General features: G+C 41.0%; 1 protein-coding gene across 15 annotated transcripts in view; it reads left to right on the top strand.

Annotated features, from left to right (window-relative positions):
- Gem2 (Gemin 2) overlaps nucleotides 1-14,016 on the top strand; it is a 47,842-nt gene that overhangs the window by 22,031 nt on the left and 11,795 nt on the right. For 14 of the 15 annotated variants that reach the window (XM_076212650.1, XM_076212716.1, XM_076212688.1 and 11 more), the window contains 3 exons: nucleotides 3,160-3,312; nucleotides 6,956-7,037; nucleotides 7,433-7,573. In XM_076212650.1, the coding sequence (XP_076068765.1) occupies nucleotides 3,160-3,312; nucleotides 6,956-7,037; nucleotides 7,433-7,573 (376 nt within the window). Of the gene's footprint in view, nucleotides 1-3,159; nucleotides 3,317-6,955; nucleotides 7,038-7,432; nucleotides 7,574-14,016 lie in introns of all 15 variants that reach the window. The other variant, XM_076212754.1, reaches the window with a different exon arrangement.

The following is a 14,016-nucleotide window of genomic DNA, read 5'->3' as shown; positions in this document are numbered from 1 at the left end:
GAGGAAATGGTGAAAGTGGCAGATGGCGTGGTGGATGGAGAGGAGCTCTTTGTCAAAGCTGCTGTAGTTGAGCTCAGCCTTGGAGAGTTTCCTGCTGAAGAAACAGAGAGGTGTAGGTCTGCCATGGAGGATTTGTTTGAGCATACCCCCTATGGTGACATTGCTGGAGTCTGTTAACATTTGTAGCTGGGCACCTGGTGCAGGGAAGGAGAGGGTGGTGGCATGGGTAAGGGCTTTTTTTGGCATTGACGAAGGCAGCTTGCATGGCAGGGTTCCACAGGAGGTCCTTCGGTTTTCCGTGAAGGGCGAGTGGGTGGAGCATTTGAGTGATGTAAGGGAGGAAACAGTGGTAGAAGTTGACCATCCCAATAAATTCCTGCAGGGCTTTGATGGTAGTGGGTTTGGGAAATTTGTAGGCTGCGGCGACTTTAACCTGCAGTGGACAAATGCTGACAGGAGAGATGAAGTGTCCCAAAAATGGGACAGAATTATTCCTGAAGCTGCATTTGTCAAAGCGGATGACAAAGCCGTTGTCCTGGAGACGGTCGAGGATGGTCCGTAGATGTTGAAGATGCTGGTCAGGTGAGTTGGAGAAGACCAGAATATTGTCAACATAGCAGATGTAGAAGTCAAGGCTGCTTGAGGATGCCGTCCATTAGATGCTGGAAGGTCGCACCTGAGTTTCGCGAGCCGAAGCAGGAGCACTTAAAAGTTTGCATCCCAAAGGGGGTGGTGATGGCAGTCTTTGGGATGTTGTCTGTATGTACCGGAACTTGGTATTAGCCTTTCAGGAGGTCCAGTGTTGAAAAGATCTTGGTGCCGTTGAGGTATGTGGTGACATTGGCGATGTTTGGGAGTGGTTGGTGGTCAGGTTCTGTCATCATGTTCAGCTGCCAGTAGTCTCCACAGGGGTCCCAGGAACCATCGTTCTTCTTGACGAGGTGGAGAGGGGAGGACCAAGGGCTGGAGGCCTTTTGGCAGAGGCCTAGTCTCTCCATCTCTTGGAAGGTTTTCTTGGTGATGGCGAGTTTCTTGGGCAGTAGGTGGCGGTATTTGGCAAATACTAGGGGCCCAGATGTCTTGATGTAGTGGTACATGCCATGTTTAGCTGGTGTCTGTCACAGCTCAGGCTTGAAATTGTCAGGGAATTCCTTGAGCAGGTGGGTATAGGGCATTTTAGCATCGATGGCAGCAACCATAGTTGGCTGTGGTGCAATTTGCAGGGGTGTCGAGGCAGATGTGGTTGTGCAGACTATGTGGCTATTGGCTACATCAACCAGTAACCTGTAATGAGTGAGGAAGTCAGCACTGAGGAGGGGTGTTTTGATGTCTGCCAGAATGAAGTTTCAGGAGTAGTGGCGACTCCCGAAGGTGAGGTGCAGACATTTTCACCCGTAGTGGCTATGGTAGTGGTGTTATCGGTGACAAGCCTAATACCAATGTCCTTGGGGACCCGGCATTTGGCAGTGGATGCAGGAAATATAGACCTGCAGGCACCAGTGTTGACAAGGAAATGACATTTAGAGGCCTTTTCATTGATGTAGAGGCCCCTTGCGCCTGTAGAGGCCATCGTGATGGACGGTGGCCCTTTTAGGCATTTTTTGTTCAGGTACATCCTGGTTGGCATTTCTTGGCAAAGGCACCGAAACTTGTGTCGTAGTAGCACAGGTGTAGAGGGGCAGTGGCCTGGTGTCATTGCTTTTGCTGGAGTTGTTGGCGCCTGTTGGCAATGCTGCTGTGGTGGTGATTTCGTCTATGACATTGTCAGCAGCACAGACATCCTGACTCCTTGCTGTGGTGGCTTAGGCATCGATGAGATGGTCCGCCTCCTGTGAAACTTCATCGGTGGTCATGTCCTTGGCATTGCCAAGGGCGGATTGGACAGGCGCTGGGAGGTGCATGAGCCACAATTGACAAAGTATATCAACGTTCCTGTTGGTTCCGTTGGCTGTGGGTGGGAGGCGGGTGATAGACATCATCTCAAGGTATGCTGTACTTGGTTTAATGTCCCCCAGTGGCTGTTGGGAGAGTTGGAGGATTTTTGCAGCTCTGGAGGCCGCTAATGGCATGAATTCCTGAAGCAGGTACTGTTTCAGAACATCATATCGGATAATGCCGTGGTGTTGATTGAGCCATTTGGAGATAAGTGGGAACACATCCTTGGGGATCACCTCGAGAACATAGTCTGCCTTTGTTTTGGATGTGCTGATATTCCACAGGCGGAACTGGGTCTCTGTCCAGCAAAACCAGGAGGGAGTGTTGACCGTGGAGAAGGGTGGCAGGTTCAGGGAGATGGCATTGACAGTGTTGGTAGTGGGCAGCATGGCATTGGGGGTAGCAGTGGTAGATGGGTCCATTGTCACTCCAAATGGTCACCAGTGTAGCAATGCTACTGTGAGAAGAGAAAGAGGTTTTGGTGAGTTTGTTTCCTTTATTGTAAGGTAAGAGTAAACTGGTTTTACATGTGGCAGGAGTCGATATATATACCACATGGGTGTAATTACATAATCTATGGTGTGTAATTACATAATCGCACTGGATTAGGTTAGGTCAGGTCAAGCAGGGTCGCACTGTCAAAGTAGCGTCAGGTCGTGGGGGACATAATGTGTATTCCATGCCACGTGGTTATCAAGGAGTGTACAGTCTTATTGGTTAAGTTGATGTACCTTTTTTTATTGGGCGTAAGTGTTTGATTTGGCCTCTGTTTAAGTTGGCTAATTTTTTTTTGTTTGATCTGATGAGAGTTCTGATATTCCATCATCTAGGAATGCTCTGTCAACAGTCTCTTTTAGAGTTGGGTTGATATTTATATTTGCCCATTTGTGCTCAGTCTGATGGTATTGTATTCAGAGCTCATTGAACTCTGTTTCAAGTTCATGGATTCTCTTTTTTATGAATTCTTTTCTTCATGGCTAGGCCTTTGCCTGCATCTTTTGTTGCGGTTGACTGCCCCATCACTGCTAATATTATGTATATAAATGGGCAGGAGATTCTTTTAAACAAGTAGAGTTAAATGTGATTGCTATATACATGTATGTATATAGTGTATTAGGACTGAATTTTAGTGTAACTTAGTATGCCTTCTTACTATTGTACTAATTATGTCTTTTCTGTTATCCTATATAACATAATTTTTAAATTTCATTTTTCTGTATTTAGGCAGGTGATAAGCTGCATCATGGGTAGTGATTCGGATGATTCTGGGTCAGATGACAGGTTGCTGTGTCCAGCTCTCCCAGTTGGTAAGATGCCCCAGAAGGTTGATCTTTCTGTTCCACCATCATCTGCTGAGGAATATCTACACCAAGTCATGTAGGTAATTTCAGTGTCTATCAGTGATATTGATAACTGTTGCCTTAAATTAACTGATTGGAAACCCACAGATCTCCCTGCGAAGAAACATTGGATTGGTACATACATACATGCATATACCAAAGGCTTTTTTCCCCCTTACATGGGAGGTAGCCAAAAGAAAAAGGCATAAAAACCACTCCCACCCATTCCATCCCCTCCATGCTCCACTCCCCTCCACCCTCTTCCCTCCCTCTTATCTTGGCACCTCCTGGATGATGGTTCATCCCTGTATCTTGTCCACTGCCCTGGGTCAGAAGCAGTGTTGCAAGACACAGCACATCCACAGCAAGGCTGCTTCATTAATTTGGCAACCCCCCTCTCCTTCATGCAGAAAATGAGAAGACAGGGAGAAATCCCTTCAAGCTGTGCCTATTTATTTCTCATACATACTCCCCACTCACTCCCTCTCATGCATCACAGCATCATCCATACACAACCCTTCTCCATTCACCCCTATCTTCTGTCCTCTCCCATCCTTGCTCAACAGACATTCCTCCCTTTAGTAATGCCCCTTTTACCTCATCCATCCATCTTATCCTAGGATGCCCCCTCATGTTCACTTCTTCCACCTCTGCCTTCCACACCTCTTTTACTAATCTTTCTTCACTCATTCTTTCCATATGTCCAAACCATCCTAATACTCTTTCATCAACCCTATCTCCCAACTCCCTTTCCACCCCTGTGTCTATGGTTTATTTGTGTGGGGCTGTTTATGTGTTACCAGCTAAGTAGTAGGGGGGAAGCAATTGCCATTTGTCAGCTCATGTTATGGGAAAAACTGGAGGAAGTACAAAGGTGATAAAGATATCTTGGGCCCAGTCCAGAGTCAGTGTCAGCTCCTTGGGGATTGCACCAGTAATTCTAGAAGATGAGTCATGCAAGGCTGAGAAAAGATGGGCATCAGGGAGATGGTTCTCTCTTGTAAGACCTTAGCATGAAGCTACCTGTTGACGGTCCTTCATGTCAGTTTCCAGGCCAGTTCTCTGTTGACATATATATACATACATATATATATATATATATATATATATATACATACACACATATATATTGTTACTGGAAATGGGGTAAGAGTATGATAGAAAATTTTGAAAGTAATAAAAAGATGTTTTGGAAAGAAATTAAGAGAGGAAGAGGAGGCGAATCAAGTAGAGAAGAAAAGGTAAAAGGTGCAGATGGAGAGATGATAATAAAGAGCTGGCAGTGAGAGGAAGGTGGGCAGAGTATTTTAGGGTGTTGCTAAATGTGAAGGAGGATAGGGAGGGAAAGGTAGTTGCAGTGAGAAGTGCTAAGAAAATGAGTGATGAGTGAGGAAAAAGGAGAAATAAGGAAAGATGAAGTGAAGGCAGTTGTTAAGATGATGAGAGCAGGTAAGGCACCTGAGTTGGATGGATGTCATGAAGAATGTCTGAAAAAAGGAGGTACAGTAAAGGTGGATTGGCTGGTGAGGTTATTTAACATTTGTTTAAGAGAGGGTAGAGTGCCAGAGGACTGGAAGAGTACCTGTGTAGATCCACTTTATAAGGGAAAAAGGGACAAGAGTGAATGTAGTAGTTTCAGAGGGATCAGCTTGTTAAGTGTAGTTGGGAAGGCTTATGGCTCTCTCTCTCTCTCTCTCTCTCTCTCTCTCTCTCTCTCTCTCTCTCTCTCTCTCTCTCTCTCTTTCTCTCTCTCTATCTCCCTCTCTCTCTCTCTCTTTCTCTCTCCCTCTCTCCCTCTCTTTCTCTCTCTCTATCTCTCCCTCTCTCTATCTCTCTCTCTCTCCCTCTTTCTCTCTCTCTCCCTCTTTCTTTCTCTCTCTCTCCATCTCTCTCTTTCTCTCCCTCTCTCTTTCTCCCTCTCTCTTTCTCTGTTTCTCTTTCTCTCTTCCTCTATCTCTTTTTCTCTCTTTCTCTCTCCCTCTATCTCTCTCTCTCTTCCTCTCCCTCTATCTCTCTCTCTCTCTCTCTCTTCCTCTCTCCCTCCCTCCCTCCCTCCCTCTCTCTCTCTCTCTCTCTCTCTCTCTCTCTCTCTCTCTCTCTCTCTCTCTCTCTCTCTCTCTCTCTCTCTCTCTCTCTCTCTCTCTCTCTCTCTCTCTCTCTCTCCCCCTCTTCCTCTCTCTCCCCCTCTTCCTCTCTCTCCCCCTCTTCCTCTCTCTCCCCCTCTTCCTCTCTCTCCCCCTCTTCCTCTCTCTCCCCCTCTTCCTCTCTGTCTCTCTCTTCCTCTCTCTCTCTCTCTCTCTCTCTCTCTCTCTCTCTCTCTCTCTCTCTCTCTCTCTCTCTCTCTCTCTCTCTCTCTCTCTCTCTCTCTCTCTCTCTCTCTCTCTCTTTCATATATCTCTCTCTCATCTCTCATATCTTTCTCCATCTCTCTCTCTCTCTCTCTCTCTCTCTCTCTCTCTCTCTCTCTCTCTCTCTCTCTCTCTCTCTCTCTCTCTCTCTCTCTCTCTCTCTCTCTCTCATGTCTCCATTTCATTTCTCTCTCAGTTTCATTTCACACTCACATCTTACTCTCTTGTCTCTCATTTTGTGTTTCTCTTGCTTTCTCTTCTCTTTCTTTTCCTCTCCATCTTTCAAGACCACTACTTACAGATACCTGCCGCTAGTCCATCTTGTTTTATATCAGACCAGTAGCTTTTCCTTTAATCATGACATTTCATGTTTATATTCAGTTCACTCCTTATTATCTTTCCACCTGCATATCTCTGTTAGTCTACCAATCAATCTGTTGCCTTGGCTTGCAGGAGACCTATGGGTCCCAGGAATCCAGCCACAGTGACTGAGTTGGCCCAGATTTCACTCAAGAAAGAGATCATGTTTTGCTTTCTGAATAGGGTGAGTGTTTTTGTTGTGTAAGATGTGTTCAGTGTTTTATCTGTAGTGTCTACATTTGAGACATGTACATTTCCAGGCTCACTCAGTTGGTATTGCTTTCATGAAGGACCTTAGTACAAGTGGGCAATTATTACTCTCGTGTCTTAAGTGTCCTCTCTTCTATATTTATATCAGGAGGTTTAAGCCATCCTATTTTAATTAATTGTTTCTTGAATCCCATATTTGTGAACTTGAGACAGGAGACATAAAAAAAAAAAAAAAAAAAAAAAAAAAAGGGTATCGAGGTACCAGAGTATATCAGCAAGTGTTTGAACAGATATTAGGAAACTCTAAGGGTTACCCTGATAACACTGTGCTGTCCCTTCTACTCAAATGTCGAGGGTTAATAGCATATACCATGCAGTACATGTCAAAGAGTTACTAAAAGTATTAGGAAATAATTATACACCTGATTTCCAACATTCTCAAGAGTTGGGGACAAGGAATCAATTTCAAGACTCATTCCATGTGCATAGAAATAACCACCAGCAGGCACCTGAATAAGTTTCAATGTCATAAGGAGCCAAAATCATAAAAAAACACGACCTATGCAACACAATGAATTTTATACATAAAAAATTTGAATGTTGGAGGTCAGGTATATGTATGTATATTGTGAGCTAGACTGAACAGATTTTGTATGTTTTTTCTATTTTGTATTCATCTGTTTTGTATTTTATCTCTGTTCATTCATTGAATGATCACTTTTTGAATAAATGATGTACTACAAAACTTAATGAACTTTTCAGGTATGAAGCCAAAAAATGTGATAGTGTGGTTACAGTGGAAGTTGATCGGAAAAAGCTAAAGAAGGTTGGACCTCAAGTTAAGGTGGGTGCATCTTTTTATCAACAGTTACACTTACATTAGGTGGTAACAGTAATAATTGTTGCCTTGGGTTTCGCTGAGTAGGAAACCCATATCCCATTGCTGGCATTGGTTCTACAGATCTCTCAGAGAAGAGAATTTGGACTGATGTCTGTGTTGTATTGGGATGAGACTGTAAGTCATTGGCTGAAAGTAGTAGGGTGAGGGCAATGTACAGGAAATAGGGATGACCCTTCATCCAAAAGGAGACAAGATAAGAGGGAAACAAGGTTAGTGGGTGAGAGTAGAATGGGTGCATGTCTGACTTGGCTATTTCCCTAATAAGGGAAAAGAAACCCTTGTTATAGATAGATAGATATTTTTATATAGGAGAACTTATTATTTTGCCTTTCCAACAGCCTCTTTCCAAAGTTGCTGCACCTCCTGGCTATGCCCCATCCCTACAAACCCAAAAGGACATCATCAAGTCTTTTACCGATGTCCGAGAACACATTGCAAAGCTGAGAGAAGGAAATATTCCCAAACCACCATTTCACTTGGTAAGTTGCAATTTTTTGTTTTATGTCTAAATTATTGTCATGCTGCAAGTTTACCTAGTATTTACCTAGTTGTATTTAACGGGACTGGAGCTATGCTCGTGTTGACCCGTTTTTGTATCTCTCTATATCTAGTTTGCTTTTGAATTCGTGTATATTTTTGGCATTAACTGTTTCACTGTTCAATTTGTTCCAGATGTCAATTACCCTGTGTGGGAAACTGTTCTTTTTCAGGTCTCTTCTATAACTCTTTCTTTAGTTTTTTTGTGTGTCCTCTTGTTTCTCTTGTCCCATTTTAATAGGTCATCCCTAACAAGAACTATTCCTTTCATAATTCTAAAAATGGTCAACAAATTGCCTCTCTCCCTTCTCTGCTCTAGTGTTATCAGATGTAATTTCTCCAATCTTTGTTCGTATGTCAAATTTGATAGTGTAGGTGCCATCTTGGTCGCCGCTCTATGGATTTGATGTGTATAAATGTATGAATATGTATTTACCTAGTTGTATCTTATGGGAAGGGGAGCTGCGCTTGTGGTGTTCTGTCTTTATGTCTCAGTGTCTATTTTGCTCTTAAATTTGTGTATGGTTTTTGCACACGCTATTATTTTGTCCAGTGCGTTCCAGGGGCCGTATACACAAAACTTTTTTGTTAGCCTTAACAATCTCTGCTAGCTAACAGAAAATCACAAAAAGTTATGCACCAATGCTTAACTAACAAATGTTAGCTAGTAAACAGTTGTTTGTCAAGTCCCGGTAAACAATGCTGAAGTTAACAGCTTATGAACATGTAAATGGACATATTATTAAAAATTGCACACATAAAACAGTGTTATTAATGCAGTTGTTCAGAATTTATTAATAGAGTATCATGATAGCACATAAATATTGTATGTATGGTTTTTTTTAGGCGTACTTATTAACCAACGACATATTTTTGGACGAAGGCGCATCGCACCATATGTTTGTATACATTGGTACAGTAGAAATTTATGCTGAGGAAATAAAAATATATTAATTTATTTATTAAGATTATACAGTATATTGGAGTACTGTAGCTTGCCTGTACTGTATATGAAATATAAATTAATTATTTATTTATTAACAAGATTGGATCTCATGAAGATTGTCCACCTGAGTACACCCAACTGAACATTGTCCACCCCAGCCGCGCTCTCATGAAGATTGTCCACCCCAACTGAGCTCGTATGCCCCACTGATCGCGGCATCCAACACCAAAGTTTAGGTTAGGTTAGGGAATGGTCGGGTCAGCTGAAGATTGCCCACCCAGTCTCACTCTCATGAAGATTGTCCATCCTAACGTGCTTAGGGTGGACAATCTTCATGAGATCCATAAGATTATATACTGTAGCATGTATGTAAAGGAAAAAAATACAAATTATATTATTTTATAAACTGTATTTGTTTCATTTCATTTTATCTTTCACTTTTGACTATAAGTGGAATGAAAACTTTGTAGTACAACAGCAATCACACCTTCATGATACCTCACTCAGCCACTGGTCAACTGCAATATAAAATAATGTACAAAAATTTAGTACAGTTTAGAAAATAAGACTGGCACCAATCACAAATATTTATGCACAGTACTGCATCTCTGAGCAAGGGTAATTAAGTACAGTACTATACTGTACTGTACTTAACCATTTATTAATTTAGTGAACATATATTGTAATGTATACAGTATACTGTATTGTACAGTACATTCAGAAAAATTGATAAGGATAAGTAGCACATACCTGAAATGAAGATTGGCAATGTAATCTCGAAATGGATGTCCGTTACGGCCAGCTGGTCTACCAGGATTAGGAGGTATCTCTGCTTCACTTGGCTCTTCTTCTTCATCTGCACCTATGTCCCCTTCAGCTGCATCGTCGAACAGTTCATCTTCCTCATTCGGGACTGAAGTTGGTCCCTCACTAAATCAGCCACTGTTATTATACCAGCACGGTTCATCCTGAAGCGTTTAATGAGTTTGTCGTCATTCTACTTGTTAAATATGTCCCGTCGCTGTCGATATACTCGCTGTCGTCTCTGTAGTTTTTGTTGCTCTGCCATCTTCTTTACTAACAGGAATTTGCTAAGAGCTTAATTGTCCTCCACAGCACTTTTACCTTAACAGTACTTTTAAGGCCCTAACAAGTTTTCTGTATCCACTGTTAGTGCTTAACAGCTAAATGTTAGCCTTAACAGGAATTTGTTACCCTTAACAGCTATTTGTTAGTGCTAACAAGTTTTGTGTGTACGGGCCCAGATGTCCAACACATTGTGGAATTTTTTTTTTTTTTTTTTTTTACCAGGTCTCTTCTATAACTTTCCTTTTTGAGTTTCTTTTCATGTCCTCTTGTGTTTCTCTTGTTCCAATTTAGCAAGTCCTCTCTATCAAGGACTTCCGTGTATTTCATGATTCTGTAGATGGTTAGTAGGCCGCCTCTCTTCTTTGTTTCAAAGTCGGTAATTTCAATTTAGTCAGTCTCTCCTCATATGACAGGTTTGAAAGTGCTGGGGCCATTTTCATGGTTGCTCTCTGGATTCTTTCAATTTTCTTTATATTCTTTTTGGTATTGGGTGACCAAAGTGTTGCATACTCCAGTCTAGGCCTTATTGTGACAAATTTTGTAACTATTTCTTCATCTAAATAGGCAAAAGCCACTTTTATTGATCTTAGCAAGTTGTAGGATTCTTTGACATTTTTGTTTATTTGTTCATCAAGGAAAAAGCCATTTTAGATAATTACTCCCAGGTCTTTTTCATATCCCACTTTCTTCACTTCCTTTGTTCCAATTGTATATTGTCCTGATATGTATATACAGTATATATATATATATATATATATATATATATATATATATATATATATATATATATATATATATATATATATATATATATATTCCCAAAAACACTCCACACCCCTCCACCCTCCCTCCCATCTTAGCACCTCCTGGATGACGGGTCATCCCCGCACCCTGTCCACTGCCCTGGGTCAGAAGCAGATGGGAATGATTTTATGCCTTTTCCTTTTTGGCTACCTCCCTGGTAGGGGGAAAAAGCCTTGGTATATGTATGTATGTGTGTATATATATATATATATATGTATATATATATATATATTTGTATATATATATATTTATATATATATTTTTTCGAGCTTCATTATGCTACATTTCTTAATGTTGAAGTCCCCTTTCCACTTCTGACTCCATTTCCAAACCTTGTTTAGGTCTCTGTAGTGATTCACAATCTGTTTTGGTTTTCACTTTCCTCGACAATTTAGCATTGTCTGCAAAGAAGCTCATGTAACATTCGACATCTTCATCCGTCATTCACATAAATAGCAAACATTATTGGAGCCAATACTGATCCCCATGGAACTCCACTAGTCACCTCCCAACCTGAACACTTTTCTCTGAGCACTATTCTCATTTTTCTACCATGCAGGAAATCCTCCATCCAGTTTAGTAGGTTGCCTTGTATCCCTCCTATGTTTTCCAATTATTTAAATAATTTTTTGTGCGGTACTTTTTCAAAGGCTTTTTGTAGGTCTAGGAATGCACAATCAGCCCATCCATCCCTTTCTTGTATTATATCTATTAGTCTTGAGTAGAAACAGATTAGATTTGTAGTACATGATCTTCCCTGTCAAAATCCAAATTGTCTCGATTTTATTATGTTGTTTTCTTTCAGATGCTTTACCCATCTATTCTTGATCATTTTTTTTTTTTTTTTTTTTTTTTTTTTTTTAAAAATTTTGGCTACAGTGCTTGTGAGGGAGACTGGTTTGTAATTAGTTGGTTCTTCTTTGTTTCCTCTTTTATATATTGGTACAATGTTGGCCAGGGATGTTTGCTGCTCTTTGGCCCCCAATTCTTGGGGTTGGGGTGTAGTCCCATGATGAAGATGCTGTGGTATCAGGACCTGGAAAAGGAGTTGGGAGATAGGGTTGATAAAAGAGTATTAGGATGGTTTGGACACATGGAAAGAATGAGTGAAGAAAGATTAGTAAAAGAGGTGTGGAAGGTAGAGGTGGAAGGAGTGAACATGAGGGGGCGACCTAGGATGAGATGGATGGATGGAGTAAAAGGTGCATTGTGAAAGAAGAGAATGTCTGTTGAGGAAGGACGGGAGACGACACAAGATAGGGGTGAATGGAGAAAGATTGGGTATGGATGATGCTGTGATGCATGAGGGGGAGTGGGTGGGGATAGGGGGTGAGGGAGTATGTATGAGAAATGAATTGATGCAGCCCGAAAGGATTTCTCCCCATCTTCTCCATTTCTGCATGAGGGGACAGAGAGGGGGGGGGGTCGCTGAATTAATGAAGCAGCCTTGCTGTGGATGTGCTGTGTCTTGTGACACTGCTTCTGACCCAGGGCAGTGGACAAGATGCAGGGATGACCCATCATCCAGGAGGTGCCAAGATAAGAGGGAGGGGAGTGGAGTATGGAGGGGATGGAATGGGTGGGAGTGGTTTCTATGCTTTTGTTTTTTGGCTACCACCCATGTAAGGCGGAAAAAAGCCTTTGGTATATTTATGTATTATAGATTTCCATCAAGATAGTCCATTTCTCTTCCACTTTTGTCCATTCAATATAGAATTCTTCCCAATTTACATTTTGAAAGAATCTAAGTTTCCCAAAGTTTGTTTTGTAGTACATTAATCTTTCTGTTCTGTATTTTTCATTTCTCTTCATATATATTTCTTCCTTTATTTCAGCCTTTATTAGTATGTGGTCACTCCAAATGGTGTCTTGTATTCAATTTTATCCACAATTTCAGGTTCTGTTATAAATGTTAAATCTAGTCTTGAAAGTTCTTCATTACCTCTGTACCTGGTATTTTCGTTTACACATTGCGTCATTGTATGTTCTATGGTTGTGTCAAGTAATACCTTTCTCCATAGATCCTCTCTGTCTTTCACTGTCATCTCTTCCCAATAGATTTCTTTGCAGTTAAAATCTCCCATAAGTACCAGGTTACCTCCATCCTTCAGCATCTCATTTAATGAATGCCTTGTATCCTCTAACATTTTTGAATGCTCGCCCTCTTTCCAAGAGCCCATTTTTGAGGGCACATAGATCACCACAAACAACTTTTCATATTGCTGTCTTTAACTTTTATTATGATAATTTCCACACTTAATCTAAAACAATTTGGCTTTAGATGTGGAAGATCATGTGCCACTAACTTGATTTGTTTTTACTCAAGGCTTATAGAAATAACACAAGAAAGGGATGGATAGGCTCATTGTACTTTCCTAGATTTACAAAAGGGATTTGATAAAGTACCACACAAAAAGCTACTAAGAAAACTTGAAATAATAGGTGTACAAGGAATGTTATTGAAATTTGTGGAAGATTTCTTGAACGAGAGAAAAATGAGGGTGGTACTTAGAGACAAAAACTCAAACTGGGAAGAAATGATGAGTGGAGTCCCACAAGGTTCTTTATTGGCTCCGATAATGTTTGCCATATATATAAATGACATGGATGAAGGTGTAGAATGTTGTATGAACTTCTTTGCAGATGATGCAAAACTACTAAAGAAAGTAAGTACATAAAAAGACTGTGAATCACTACAGAGAGACCTGGACAAAGTCTGGGAATGAAGCCTAAAGTGGGAAGTGAACTTCAACATCAAGAAATGTAGTATAATGTAGTTTGGAAAAAGTAAAAATAGAATATCAGGGCAATGTGAAATTGGTATAAAGGAAGTAAAAAAAGTTAGCTCTGAAAAGGACCTAGGAGTAATTAATTATTAACAAAGACATGTCACCCGACAAGCATATTAATAAAATAGTCAGAGAAACTTACAATTTACTAAGATCAATAAAGGTGGCCTTTAACTACTTGGATGAGGCACTGGTAAAGAAAATATTAGTCACACTGATAAGACCAAGATTGGAGTACACTGTGACACTATGGACACCCAGCACATAAAAGAATATAAAGAAATTAGAAAGAATCCAAAGAGCAATAACAAAGATGGCACCAACACTTTCAAAATTGACATATGAACAAAGATTGTCCAAACTGGAACTGCCAATCCTGGAACAAAGAAGAGAAAGAGGAGATCTACTGGCCATTTACAGAATCATGAAAGGCATGGAAGTCCTTGACAGAGAAGATTTATTAACCCCTTCCATACGGTGCCGCATACGTAGGCGGCATGAGGAGCAAGTGGATACGTGAGGCTGCCATATCGGCGTCTTGATTATATTTATTGTAGTTGCCCCTGCGTAATGACATACTCTCTAAACTGTCTTTAATCACATTTTCTATGGTTATCAAAATTCACGGGTGAAAGAGAGAACGATCGATATAAGCGGTGACTATATTTTATGATGCGAGTATTATTACGACACATCATACGGCTGGCAGCGGCTGCTGCCCGCGAGATTTAAGGCCTATTGAAGAGGTTAAAGTGGG

Source organism: Oratosquilla oratoria, chromosome 2, assembly GCF_046742065.1.
Source record: "Oratosquilla oratoria isolate Oo_2021 chromosome 2, ASM4674206v1, whole genome shotgun sequence".
Classification (NCBI taxonomy): Eukaryota; Metazoa; Arthropoda; class Malacostraca; order Stomatopoda; family Squillidae; genus Oratosquilla; species Oratosquilla oratoria.
This window is presented reverse-complemented; position numbering and strand designations above follow the sequence as displayed.